Source organism: Gorilla gorilla, chromosome 21 (assembly GCF_029281585.2).
Source record: "Gorilla gorilla gorilla isolate KB3781 chromosome 21, NHGRI_mGorGor1-v2.1_pri, whole genome shotgun sequence".
Taxonomy (NCBI): domain Eukaryota; kingdom Metazoa; phylum Chordata; class Mammalia; order Primates; family Hominidae; genus Gorilla; species Gorilla gorilla.
The window spans coordinates 44,204,209-44,217,997 of NC_073245.2; the positions used below are offsets into that span (position 1 = coordinate 44,204,209).

A 13,789-nucleotide genomic window follows, 5' to 3' on the forward strand; every position below is an offset into this window, starting at 1 on the left:
AGCCTCAACTTCCTGGGCTCCAGTGATCCTCCCATCTCAGCCTCTCTGATAGCTGGGACTACAGGTGCATGCCACCACACTCAGCTAATTTTTGTATATTTTGTAAAGATGGGGCCATATTGCCCAGGCTGTTCTCAAACTCCTGGGCTTGAACAATCCATCCGCCTCCGCTTCCTAAAGTGCTGGGCTACAGGCATGAGCCACCATGTCCAGCCTCAGAATTTATAGGGGTGATCACTCACTCACTTATTCATTCATTCATTCACTTAATGATTTTTGTAGAATACCTACAGAGTGCCCAGCATAGCACTGGGCACAAGGAGATTTGGTGGTGAAGAAAATAGATGAATTGTTCCAACCCTCATGGAGCTCCCAGGCAATTCCGAACAGGCAAACATACAAAGATAAATTGCCAGTGTGCTGATATTAAGAAGGAAAAAACAAAGATATTATGGGAGCTCATAACAGGGTTGTGTCAGGGAGACTTCTCTGTGAGATAGGGATCAGGGCATGGCTGGGTGGGAAAGCCAGGAGGGTTTCCTGAAGGAGATATCACCCTAGTCTAATAATTAGCTTTAATTATCCTCATTACAGCCCTAGAAGGAAGGCACTGGTTATCTCTCATTTTACTTTTCTCTGAAGTTAAGAGAAATTAAGTGACTTGCCCAAGGTGATGGAGCCAGGAAGGGATGAATGGGTTTTTGTTTTGTTTTGTTTTTGTTTTTGTTTTTTGAGATGGAGTATCGCTCTGTTGCCCAGGCTGGAGTGCAGTGGTCTGATCTCGGCTCACTGCAACCTCCGCTTCCCAGGTTCAAGCAATTCTCCTGCCTCAGCCTCCCAAGTATCTGGGACTACAGGTGTGCACCACCATGACCGGCTAATTTTTGTATTTTTAGTAGAGACGGGGTTTCACTATGTTGGCCAGGCTGGTCTTGAACTCCTGACCTCATGATCCACCCGCCTCGGCCTCCCAAAGTGCTGGGATTACAGGTGTGAGCTACCAAGCCTGGCCGATGAATGGGTTTTAAACCCAGATTTCCTGGCTGTGGAGTCTCAGACCTAAAAACCTGTCTTCTGCTGCCTCTTTGAATAGGCAAATCCTGGGATATAGAGCATCATGGGAAGTAGAGAGGCTGCCTTCACTTGGATGGGGCCCAAAAGTGGGACTCTAACTTTGCCATGTCCTATCCAGACACCAGTGAAAAGGAAGAGATCCAGACACATACAAGAACTGACTGAGGACCCTCAGGGTGGCTGGGGCCAGAGTTTCTCTCCTGCCCGCTACCATCCAGGGCTCTGTGCACTTCATTAGTCTCCCTGCCTAGGGTTGTGGGAGAGAAAGAAAAATCAGAGATATTCCTTTCTAAATTACACTGGGATTCAGACCTTCAAGCCTGACCCACAAACACCCTTGCTCACTAAACATGCCTGTCAATAGGCGACTGTCAGCCTTGAATCCATCCTGGAAAACTCCCTTAATCCCTAACTCTTTCCCCTCTGTTTTCAGCCTTGGGCAACAGCTGGTACCCCAACCTCCTAAGCATGCTGAGACCAAAACAGTCCCTGGGCATGAAAAGGATGCCAGGCTGCAGGACTGCAGTTGGCTTCTCCTTCCTGACCCAGGGCAGCTGTCTCCTTTCATCCTCTCTTCCCTGCCACTCTGAGGCAGGTTGGTTCTCCCACTTCCCTTTCTCAGCTCCTCTTTCTTCAACCCCTACCCTTTGCTCCTCCTCTCTCCCTCCCCTTGAAGGGTAGCAAAGCCTATTCTGGAGCCAGATGATGGACATGAATTTGGCTGTAGCTACTAATTGTGTCACCCTGAACAAATTAATTTCTCTGACTTAGTTTCTGCATCTGTAAAATGGGAGGAAAAAAGGAGCTAGCTCACAAATTGTGAGGGTAGAATGAGTTAGTAATTGTAGTGTTTTGGACAGTGCCAGGCAAAGAGACACTACTATATGGATGTTTGTATAATAAATGCCTGGATATATCCAATCTGATCAAAGGCAGAGATGGGAAATGAGCTTGGGGTATCCAGGATATGTGGGAACTCCACCCCCTCTCATAGGTTACTGCTATAATCTCCTTCAGGTCTCACCAGCCCCAGGCTGCTTCCTTGTGGTCACTTCTCTACTCTGGCTGCTGGGTCTTCTTTCTAAATCCTGATGTGACTACATAACTCCCCTGCTCAAATACTGCAGTGGTTCCCCATTGCCTGCTGGATAAAGGCCACCTTCTGGCCCCTTAGGATCTCATCCTCAGAACTCTGCAGCCCTATCTTCCCCATCTTTCTCCTCCCCTGGATCTGAGATCCAGACTTGCTTGAAGATATGCCCTCCAGTCTCAGGCCTCCAGGCCTTTGCACTTGCTCTTTCCTCCACCCGGTGTTTCCTCCCATCCCTTTCCTCTTGATGTTGGATGTTGTCCCCTTCCCTCCCCCTACTCTACTAGGGCTGTAGCCAGATGAAGGCAGTCCCCGAGAGAGGGAAAGCGGAGAGTAAGGAAGAGACAGCAACTCAGAGCTGCAGCTTTCTCAGCTTCAAAACGAAGACAATAAGAAAAGGGGACCCCTCAAGATCAAAGGAGGGGATGGAACAATATGTGAGCACTCAGGAAACTGGAAATGAGCGTTAGCATGGAGTGACTGCTAAAGGGTTACTGGGGGGCCCGCCCAAGTCCCCCAGCTCCTTTCTTCCAAGTCCCCCACCCACCCCCCCGTCAGACCCAGGCCACTGGAGGTGAACACAGGAGAAAAACGAAGTGGAGAGAATGGGAAGGGGGAGGCGATAAAGAAAAAAGAAGGAAGTGCAGTCCGAGGGGATATGAGAGACAGAAAGCATGGGGTTGGAGCCCCGCGCCTCCGAGGAAGGAGGGAGAGGGTGACCTGGGGTGCGCCCCCCCTCCCCTGCTTCCGCATTCCCGGGGGCTGCCCCCCTTCGGCCGCAGCTCAGGCGGGTGGGGGCGGGGCGGGGCGGCGCCGAGGAGAATGAATAATTGAAGTGGAGGGGAGGAGGAAGAAGAGGAGAAGGAGGAAGAGGAGCCGCCCGCGCAGGGTCCTCCCCACGCCGCACCCCCCTCCGCCGCCCGGAAGTCGCTCCCCGCCTCCCTCTCCGCCAACATGGCCGCGAAGTCGGATGGAGCGGCGGCCTCGGCCGGCCCGGACCCGGAGGGGGCTGCCGGTGGAGCCCGGGGCAGTGCCGGCGGGCGCGGGGAGGCGGCGGCGGCGGCCGGGCCCCCGGGGGTCGTCGGGGCGGGCGGCCCGGGGCCGCGCTACGAGCTGCGGGACTGCTGCTGGGTGCTGTGCGCGCTGCTCGTGTTCTTCTCCGACGGTGCCACGGACCTGTGGCTGGCGGCCTCCTACTACCTGCAGAATCAACACACCTACTTCAGCCTCACCTTGCTGTTCGTGCTCCTGCCCTCGCTGGTGGTGCAGTTACTGAGCTTCCGCTGGTTCGTCTACGACTACTCGGAGCCCGCAGGGTCCCCGGGACCCGCCGTCAGCACCAAGGACAGCGTAGCCGGCGGAGCCGCCATCAGCACCAAGGACAGCGCCGGCGCCTTCCGGACCAAAGAAGGCAGCCCCGAGCCGGGTCCCCAGCCTGCGCCCTCCTCGGCCAGCGCCTACCGCCGCCGCTGCTGCCGCCTCTGCATCTGGCTGCTGCAGACCCTCGTCCACCTCCTGCAGCTCGGCCAGGTCTGGAGGTAGGAGAAGCGCAGGTGGAGGGACCTGAGCCCGAGGAGTGGGGGTGGCGAAGGGCTACCTGACGTCCCAGCCCTGATCTGACCTTTCCGGGCTACCCTCCTGTCCTGACCTCCTCCCCTCCCCACCCCATTGCAGCTCTAATTTCTTCTCAGTCGGCTTCTCCCTGACCTCTGCCCCCAAGCCCTGACCAACCCCAGTGCCATCCGGTCTGACCTGGCCTTCGAGAGGGGAAGGGATGGTTCAAGAAAGGAGAGAAAGAGATCCTCAGGGGTGTGCGTGAGTGGGGAGGACCCGGGGCTCATGAAGATAAATGTGAAGCTTAAAACAGGACCACAGGGCCCTATTCTGCCATAGCCCACTCCTCTCTGCCTGAGTGCCAAGCCTGGGCTCAGGAAGGATCTCAGAAGTCCTTTCCTGCTCGCAAAGATCCTCAGTTCAGAATTGCAGCTCATTCACAACCTGCAAGGAGAGTCACAGAATTTGAGACAGCTAAATGAATATCCCGCCTAAACTTCTTGGACTTTTTGGAGAAAGATATGCTGGACCCAACTAGGGAGCCCTCAGGCTCCTTCTACTTCCTATGACCCCCTCTCCCCCAGCTAAGGGTCCTCCCCTTCCAACAGAGCCAAGGGGATTTGGAATCTTGAATCTGAGATTAGATGGCCACTAGCTGCCCTTTAATCCCGAACTGGTAAGGCAAAACTGAGGCTTTGTTCAAGCTGCCCACTTTCAGTCTTCTTCCTCTGCCAGGACTCAGGGTGCCTGCTGCACTGAGTTAAGTGGAGAGAGGAGGAATTCTAAACCTAGGGCTCCTCTTGAATCTGAATTGCTATTTAGTAGCTTAGGCCCTTCTGTGCTCTAACAGAATGAACTTGCTTACTATATGATCTTAGGCAAGCCACCCTCCTCCTTCCAAGCCTCAGTTTCCTCTTCTGTGAAATGAAGGAGAATCCCTACTCCTCTTATCTCATTGTCTTATCATTGCATTATTCTTACCTGTTGGGATGGTCAGGTGAGAGGTCTGCATGAGGGCCCTGCAGACTGTAACATTTTAAGAGTGTGGGGAAAGCATGGAAAAGGTCACTCTAGAGATATAAAGGGTGATTACTGCTGTTGTTATATTTATTCTGATACTTGTTAACACATTCTGCCTAACTCAGAAGATTCAGTTTGGGGCTGAGGGTTGAAAACAGGACTCCTAGGGTTTGTCCCAGCTGCTCACTTGCTGTGTCACTCTTGTTGTGTTGTCGAATCTCTCTGCCTTTGTTTCCCTATCTATTCCTGCCAAGATGATGTGTATATTCCACTTAGCTTATCCTGGGGGAAAAGGGGGCGGAGCTCTATCCACACAAGGTGATGTTATTATTATTAGCGTGACACATAAAAATATTCATGTCTACATCCAGGAACTAATCTGCATTTATCATTCTGTGCCCGAGTGGACAGATGGTGAAAGATATTTTTAGATTCTGAAATGGTAACTTCCTATTCTTGGTAGCCAAGCTTCATCCCCCTTTTCCTTCAGCCTAAAGTGGGCCAGATGCCCCTCGACTCACTGGCTATCCCCCCATTCAGAATCCACTTACAAGAAACTAATACTTCTCTTCTTTGTTAAGCATAAACCGAGTTTCCCTCAAATAGGGCAAAAATGGCCATGGGTGTGGGGTCCCAGGGGAGTAGCTAGAATTGCTAAGGATCCCCTCAGCTCTATGGTTTCTTGGATATGGATAAAAGGACTAGCTATTTCTACTATCTCCCATTTGCAAAATGAGGAGGCTGGGATGAGATAAGTTTGTAGGGATAACAATCTAATAGCTCTTAGGTTGAATGTGGCTTGTGGAAGTGTTTTGTGTGGCTTGCATAGTATTTTAAAAACCCAGAGTCGTAGCTTCCCTTTAAAAAATTTGGATCTAGCAGTATCAATCCTGTAACAATTTAGAAAGAGTCTATGTGCTCTAATTTGTCCATCCTTCCCTTTGATCGTATCTGTACTATTTCACTTAGACATGAAAGCCCTAATTTACAGTTCTATAACAATTATTTTATTAAACACTGACTTTGTGCCAAGCCTACTGGTTGCCTTTTTACCGCTTTATTTCCTGTACCCCTTCTAATCATCCTGTCATGTGGTTAGCATTATAATTTCTACTTGACAGATGAGGGAATGGAGGCTCAGAGAGGGGGCATTCTTGTCCAAGGTCACACAGCTAGGAACTTGAAGAGCTGAGACTCCAGGCTCTCTGCCTTTAAAGCCTGAGTTCAATTTATCCACCTTGTAATTCTGCCACTAAAGTGTCCCTCAAGCTTAAAGAAGTATGAATCTGAGATTCCAAGATTCCAGTATGATAGAAAGTCAGGGCTTCTGTTGCACTGAGATAAGAATGTGAAAAGAGGGGCAGGGAATTGAACTATGTGGGTGAGGATGGGAACAGTGTGTATTGTGGGGAAAAGGCTGGATTGGGGGGTGGTCTGGTCAGGAGGCTGACATCTTTATCCTAGTTTGTAACTATAGTTTGCTGGGTGACCTTGGGCAAGGCTCTTTCCATCTTTGGGTCTCGGTTTCCCTGTGTGTGAAATGAGATTCGATGTGATGACCTTAAGAGTTTCCCATTCCTGAAATTCTGACTCTGGGTCTATTGCCAAAGCAAAAGCCTCTGGGCCCTTGCCCCCAAAATCTTTGGATTCTAAAATGGCTAAGGGCCTGGATAAATGGAGGGAAAACCCAGAGAAGGTATAGAGAAGCTGCAGGGGCTGGCATTCCTAGAAATTAAGCAATGTTGGCCCAGCACATTTGCTTACCACGTGAGATGTTCCCACAGATGTTCTGAGTGGTGGGGCCTGGGGTAATGAAGAGGGAGATGTGTGATTGAGTCCTCCAGAATCACACCTGGGAGGCTAGGCAGTCACTCACCTCCTGATCCCATTTCCTCAATTCTGAATAAAATAATTATAATCATGAAGATATTTTTCAACCTCTTAGACTTGTAAAATGCTGAATTAAAAATTCAAATGCTTTGAGGACCCAGGCAGGTAACAGACCATAAGATATGAGGCGTGTCAGACAAGAGGACATTCAGGAGCAAGTAGTGTCCCAGGAAAAGGGAAGTTCCAGCTGATCATGCCATGAGAAATCGTGGACCCAGTCTTGATTTCTCAAGAGAAATGGGAAATTGGGATTTTTCCGTGAACCTCCAAAATTTAACTACTAATTAAAATGTTTAAAAATAGTGTCAACCAAAGGAAACATATTTATTAGCCTGTCTTCTTTGTAACCTCTGGTTTAGCTCTTCAAATTGATAAGGTCTTTTCACACAGAAGGTTTTATTACTAATTTAAACATAAAATGATGCTCTGAAGAGAGAGAGGAGGAGAAAGCATACACAGACACTGCACACCTACCGTGTCCCCATAGGCCCTGTGTGAGTGTTTCAGGCATGTGATCTCACTTTACTCTGAAACCCTCCCCCCTGGTGACTATTGATATACCCATTTATCAGATAAGGAACTTTGTCCAAAAGTCACCCACTGAGGAAGTGAGGAAAGGTGATCAGTCCCAAACCTAGCTCTATCTTTTACACCACACACTGGCTACTTTGGGACATGCCAGAACAATATCTTTGTGCACAGAGAGATTGAACCTCTGAGGGAACAGCAAACAGATCCTCTGGCGGGGCACGAAGCTGGCTGTGGCCTGGACACCAACCTGCAACTTCATCCCTCCCTTCCCTTTAAACTCTCTGAGCTGTTAAACTGCCCAGGGTTCCTAAGCCAATTAAAGTCCTAACCCTGCCCCCTCTGACCCTGTAGACAGCACAGCAGTAAGCCATGAATCCTGCTTTTCCTAATCTTGAGCTCAGTGGGCCCCAGCTTCGCCCAGATAAGCATGGTTTGCTAAGCCAATTAGTGGGAGACGATCTGACATGGGATTCCTGCCAGGCCGTCAGGATCTGGGAACCCCAAAATGGGGAGAAAATTAGGCAATTGGGATTTGGGGGCCCTCCCTCTAATGCCCTCTCTATGCATAGGCCCAGATACTGCACTCTATGTCACCTAAGAAGCCCTGCATGACAGAGAAGTTCTGGAATGAGTTAGTGACCTATTGGAAGGAAATGTCAGGCTCTGGATTTCCCCTCTGGGAAACTACATTCTCGGCATAACGGTTGAGAGGGTTGAGAGCACGGACTCTAGATTCAAGTGTCCTCAGTTTAAATATGGACTTTACTACTTCGTATATGTGACCTTGACAAGGCAAATAATCAATCTCTCATCCGATGTAAACTAGGGACCATAATTGTACCCACCCGCCTCTTAGGTTGTTTCAAGGTTTAATGAGATAATGTGTAAGGGTTCAGCAAAGGGCTCATTCCATCGTTAAATGCTCAGAAACTGCTGGCAATGATTAGTGCATTAGCTTGGGCTTTGCTCCCTGTGGAACAAAGGTTTGTTCACGGAGCACGTGGCAGGACAGCAAGGGGGTCCTGAAGTCCCTTGAAGCCATAATGACATGGCAGTCATTCATTTAATCTGCAGTCATTCATTCAGCAGACATTTATTAAGCACCTGCTGTATACCAGGCACTGTTCTAAGTGCTGGGAATAGAGTGGTGAACAAGACAAAGTCCTTGCCCTCTTGGAGCTCAATAGCCTAATGAAGGAACCAATAACAAAATAAACTATGATATATATTATATGGGATATATAATACTTGGGCCAGATCGTGATAAGTGATATGGGGAAAAAAATGAAACAGGGCAGAGAGCTACTGGAGTGCCAGGGAGAGGTGTGGCTCTTTGAGATAGGGTGGTCAGGGTGGACCTCTCCAAGGAGGTGGCATGTGGGCAAAGGGCTGCACGAGGTGAGGACAAGCTGTGTAGAGGTCTTGGGAAGGCTTTTGCAGGCAAAGGAAAAGGGAAGGGAAAGGAGAAAGCCTGTGTGACAGAAATAGAGTGAGGGGAGCATGTTTGGAGATGCTGCTGGACAGATTGGCCGGGGCGAGGTCATGCAGGGCCTCAGAGGCCATGGCAAGGACTAGGGCTTCTACTCTTCATGACACGGGGAGCCCAGGATAATTTGGCCAGAGAAGGAACATGATCTTGACTTGTGTTTTGCAATGTCCACTCTGGCTGCTGGGTGGGGAATAGACTGGAGGGGCCGGGCGCAGTGGCTCACGCTTGTAATCCCAGCACTTTGGGAGGCCGAGGCAGGTGGATCATGAGGTCAAGAGATCGAGACCATCCTGGCCAACATGGTGAAAGCCGGTCTCTACTAAAAATACAAAAATTAGCTGGGCATGGTGGTGCGCGCCTGTAATCCCAGCTACTTGGGAGGCAGAGGCAGGAGAATCGCTTGAACCTGGGAGGTGGAGGTTGCAGTGAGCTGAGAGTGAGCCACTGCACTCCAGCCTGGGTGACAGAGCAAGACTCCATCTCAAGAGAAAAAGAATAAAAAAGAGAGAGAACAGACTGGAGGGAGGCAGAGTAAGCCTGGAGATGCATGAGGAGGTTGCTACAAAGATGCAGGAGAGAGACAATGGAGACTGGATCAAACTGTAGCAACAGGGGTGGGGGTCTACCTCAGGCTGAGCTAATGCGACCTCTTTCCTTCTTTGGTCCTCGGTCTCTCCACTGGGGCCAGAGTTAATGGTTCAGCATCCACTCTCTGGAATCAGCCATATCCTGCACCTGCCACTTTCTGTGATTTGGGACAAGTGGCATGACTTGTCTGTGCCTTGATTTTCTCATCTGCTAAATGGACACTCTAATAATAGCACCTATCGCATGGTGCTTGAGGTAGTAGAAAATTAAATAATGTTTAGTGTTCAGCACAGTGCCTGGAACATAGGAAGTGCTCAACAATGATCATTAGCCACTGTTATTTGTAAAACAGGTCAGGGGTTGGATTCCATCATTTTCAAACTGTGTTTTATGGCCCTGTCTCCATCACTTTAACCCAAGTATCTCTGAATGTCTCTTTTATGACATGTCTAAGATTTTGTTTTGAATAATCTGTCCTACAGCTGACACTTGTTTACAGCCCCCTGAACTCAGTGACCATCCATGAGGTTCCTCCCTGCTCTGCCTTTGTAGGGTTGTTCCAGTTTGGGCCTCACCACTCACCTCCTGGGAGACCCCTCTCCAGGAGGCTCTCCACCCCCACCCTGCCTCCTCCCCTTGCCCATCCAGCTGCCATGGACCATTAGAGCTGCTCCTAACAGACACAGTGGCGGCGGTTGGGCCCAGCGTCCCCTGTTTGATCTATAAAGACCACACAGGAGAAGCTCTGGGGAGTGGGAGGGCGGAGGGCTGCCAGGAAATGGCTTTGAACCCAGCAGCTGGGGCGCAGGTCCCTGGGGAGAGGAGGGAGGATGGTTGGGATCTTCTCTGGCCTCTCTGTTCACCACCCTGCCTTTGTTAGGGCATCCAAATTCCTCCCCTGGGAAATCCTATCAGCCTCCGGTTATCACCCCCAACCCCCAATCCCGCCTCCACCTGCAGGCAGAGCAATGGCTCCCCTATGTCCCTAGAGCAAGTCCCTGTGCTTTAGCCTGGCTTTGAGGCCCTTTGCCCCCTGATCTTTTGTCTTTCCTCCCTGCTCTACCCACATGACAACCTGCTCCCCACCCCCTTGCTCTCCACTGCCTGCAGTCCTTCCTCCAGCAACACCCAACACCAGTTTCCAGTCTCCTCCCAGTGAAATTCTGCACGTCCTTCCAGGCTGAGCTCAAATGCCACCTCTTCTAAGAAGCTTTCTCTGAACAAATCCCACACATGCTACCCTCTGCCCCCCAGAAACCACCTCCCACTCACTCAACCAGGCAAAAGTCATTGTTCTAAAGTAGAAAATGTTTGGCTGTTTTGTCTGTTGATCAAAAAGCTATACATTCTTGTTGAAACCTCAGGCAATATAGAAGAGGCATAAAGAGATTCCCCTCGGCTCATTATCTCTTGGGGCGGGAGGGGTGGGGTCAGGGGAGATTTCCACTTACTAAGTAGATATTTCTTGCATTGCTTGAAGATTTTGCCTCTGGTTTTTAATTAGCTAAAAAAATGCATGTATAGATTTGTCTATTTTTTAAAAATCAGTATAAAAATGAAATTTATTATACTTACTGTTTATTAAGACTTAGATTCAATCATTTCTCTTGACAATCGTGCCAGGTAGAGACTGCGAGGATGAAGAAGAAGAACTGTAGACCCAAAACCCTGGCTCTGCCATATATGAGCTGTGTGGCTTTGAGCAAGTCACTTAACCTTTCTGGACCTCAGCTTTCTCATCTGTGAAATGGGCATCATAACAATCCCTACCCAGGTCTCCATTGTGAAGGCTGATTCAATTAATATGTATGTGCTCTGCACAGTACTCAGCACATAGTGGTGCTCAGTTAGTGTTTGCTAGCATTATTGGCCCCATTTTACAGATGTGGAAATTGAGGCACAGAGAAGAGTGGCCTTCCAATTCATAAGGAGCAAAGCTAGGGTTTGAAGCCATGAGGTCAGGCTCCCAAACCCACATGTGGAACCGCCAAACTATACTGTCTTCGGCTAGTTAAGTGTATTCTTACAAACAATCAATCATGTATTGTTTAGAGAAGCAGAAGAAAATATATCAGAAAAAGTATTTTTATTTTTATTTTTATTTTTTTGAGACAGAGTCTCGCTCTGTCTCCCAGGCTGGAGTGCAGTGGCTCGATCTCGGCTCACTGCAACCTCTGCCTCCCCGGTTCAAGCGATTCTCCTGTCTTAGCCTCCCGAGTAGCTGGGATTACAGGTGCCCACCCCCACACCCAGCTAATTTTTGTATTTTTAGTAGAAACGGGGTTTCACCATATTGGCCAGACTGGTCTCGAACTTCTGACCTCGGGTGATCCACCTGCCTCGGCCTCCCAAAGTGCTGGGATTACAGGCATGAGCCACCACACCTGGCCAGAAAAGTATTTTTAAATTTGTATTTTAATGTAAAGTCCCCACTGTTAACATTCTGGGTTCTTCCCCTCAGACTTTCTCCCCAGGCACAATTACTCATTCCTCTTTACCCCACACCACTGATCACATTTTGTTGTGATCATCTACCCACCTGGCTGGCTTTCCCGCTGGATCACAAACCCCTGGGGAGTTGAGGCTTTGTCCCTTTTTCTTTCTGTCTCCCATGGTGACTAGCACAGAGTAGATCCTCTGTTACTGTTGGTGGTCTTGCACCCAGCCAGCTCTAGTGAGGTCTATGGTGGGTTCTTGCAACATGAAGCCAGTTGAAGCTGGCTTTTGGTCTGTGGATGAAGTGCAGGGTGCTGAATGTGCGAGCTTTCTGCAGTTGTGGACACAGCACTGAGGTCTATTAGGCCTACATCCACAGCCTTTAAAACTGTCCACAGCCTAAGGCTAAGGAAAGAGGAGGTAGTAGGAACAACCCTGGGTTGGGTTCCCAGAATGATACAGTTGTGGCTGACTTAGGAGATGGAGGAAGTCAAGTTCCTTGTATGCAGTAGGTACTCAATAAATGTTGGTGTGAACTGGATTGAACCTTTGAGATCAGAATCTTGGACAAGTCACTTCGCCACCTAGGGTTCAGTTACTCCATCTGTAAAGTAACTTCAGAATTCTGGTGAGTTTTCCTAGGACTTGGACAAGAAAGCAGAGTAGCTGAGAGCTTGGGGCACCAGCGCAGATCAAGGAGCCATGACATCCTAGTTGCGTGACCCTGGGGAAGTTGCTCCACCAGTCACAGCTCCTGTCTCACCTGTGAAATGGGAATAGTGATAGTATCCACATCTTAAGGTTCTTATAAGGATGTCTTGAGATAATGTAAATGCACAGGGCTTGTCACATAGTATATGCCCAGAAAACATCTACTACAATGACTATTATTGGCCCAAGTCACAGCCCATCCTACTTTCTTAGTAACAAGATGGGGTTAGGACAGGGGCATAAGGGGTCCTAACTCTCACCCACTGACCCCCTATCGAGGAAGGAGAGTTGTTCTATGGCTCCAGAGATAGTGTGAGGGCAGATGCGAACTCAAAGTAAAGGGAGGCACAGTCTTTGGAATAGAAGCAAGAACACACTGTCAATCAGGCTGTTCCCGAGGGTGTGAACTCCACATCAGCAGAGGTGTCCAGATGGAAGTGGCTAACTTTGGCAGGGATGCTGTAGCAGGGACTCTTGCTTCAGTCTGGAGGATAAACTAGATGATCTCTAAAGCCCCTTAGTTCTGTGTCTGTAGCTCTATCCTTGGGACTTTATGATACTCGCTTCCATGATATTTAACCACCAGACCACAGGTTGCAAATCAGTGGCCTATGGGCAAATCCAGCCTCAAGAGTGTTGGTTTGGTCTGCAAAGGATTTTTTTCTCCTACTTTTTTTTTTTATTTTTTTTGCTTTTTGGGATGGTCACGCTCTGTTGCCTAGGCTGAAGTGCAGAGGCACGATCTCAGTTCACTCTAGCCTCCGCCTCCCAGACTCAAGCGATCCTCCTGCCTCAGCCTCCTGAGTAGCTAGGACTACAGGTGCACATCACCATGCCCAGCTAATTTTAAGACAATTTTTTTGTAGGGGCAGGGTCTCACTATATTGCCCAGGCTGGTCTTGAACTCCTGGGCTCAAGTGTTCCTCCTGCCTTGGCCTCCCAAAGTGCTGGGATTGCAGGCGTGAGCCACTGTGCTGGTTCTTCTCCTACTTTTTATTAAAACCTTTTATTACAGAAAAATTTAAACACTTGAAAAAGTTGAGGAAATGGGATAATGATCCCCTACCACCTCTCTTCAACAATTATTGATTCCTGGCCAACCTTGTTTTATCTAGGGCAGCACCATCCAGTAGAACTTTCTGCAGTCATGAAAATGTCCTATATCTGCACTATCCAATATAGTAGCCACTATAGAGCACTTGGCATGTGGCCGGTATGGCTGAGGAACTAAATTTTAAACTCTTTACTTGTAATTATTTACTTGTAATTAATCAAAATCTGAATAATCATACATGGCAAGCATTGAACATGTAGGTGTTGGAGAGCATAGTTGCAGGCCCCACCCCATTTCCTTCCCTTCCGTGTTATTTTCAAGCAAATTTCAAACATCTCTAAAAAGATAGACT

The 13,789-nt window shown here is 49.0% G+C and overlaps 1 protein-coding gene across 1 annotated transcript in view; it reads left to right on the forward strand.

Annotated features, from left to right (window-relative positions):
* Window positions 1-3,039: 3,039 nt before the first annotated feature.
* The window catches only part of XKR7 (XK related 7), a 33,866-nt gene continuing 23,116 nt past the window's right edge, over window positions 3,040-13,789 (forward strand). Inside the window, exon 1 of the mRNA XM_004061970.5 lies at window positions 3,040-3,702. Coding sequence (XP_004062018.4) covers window positions 3,119-3,702 — 584 coding nt within the window. The 5' untranslated portion in view covers window positions 3,040-3,118. The remainder of the gene's footprint in view (window positions 3,703-13,789) is intronic.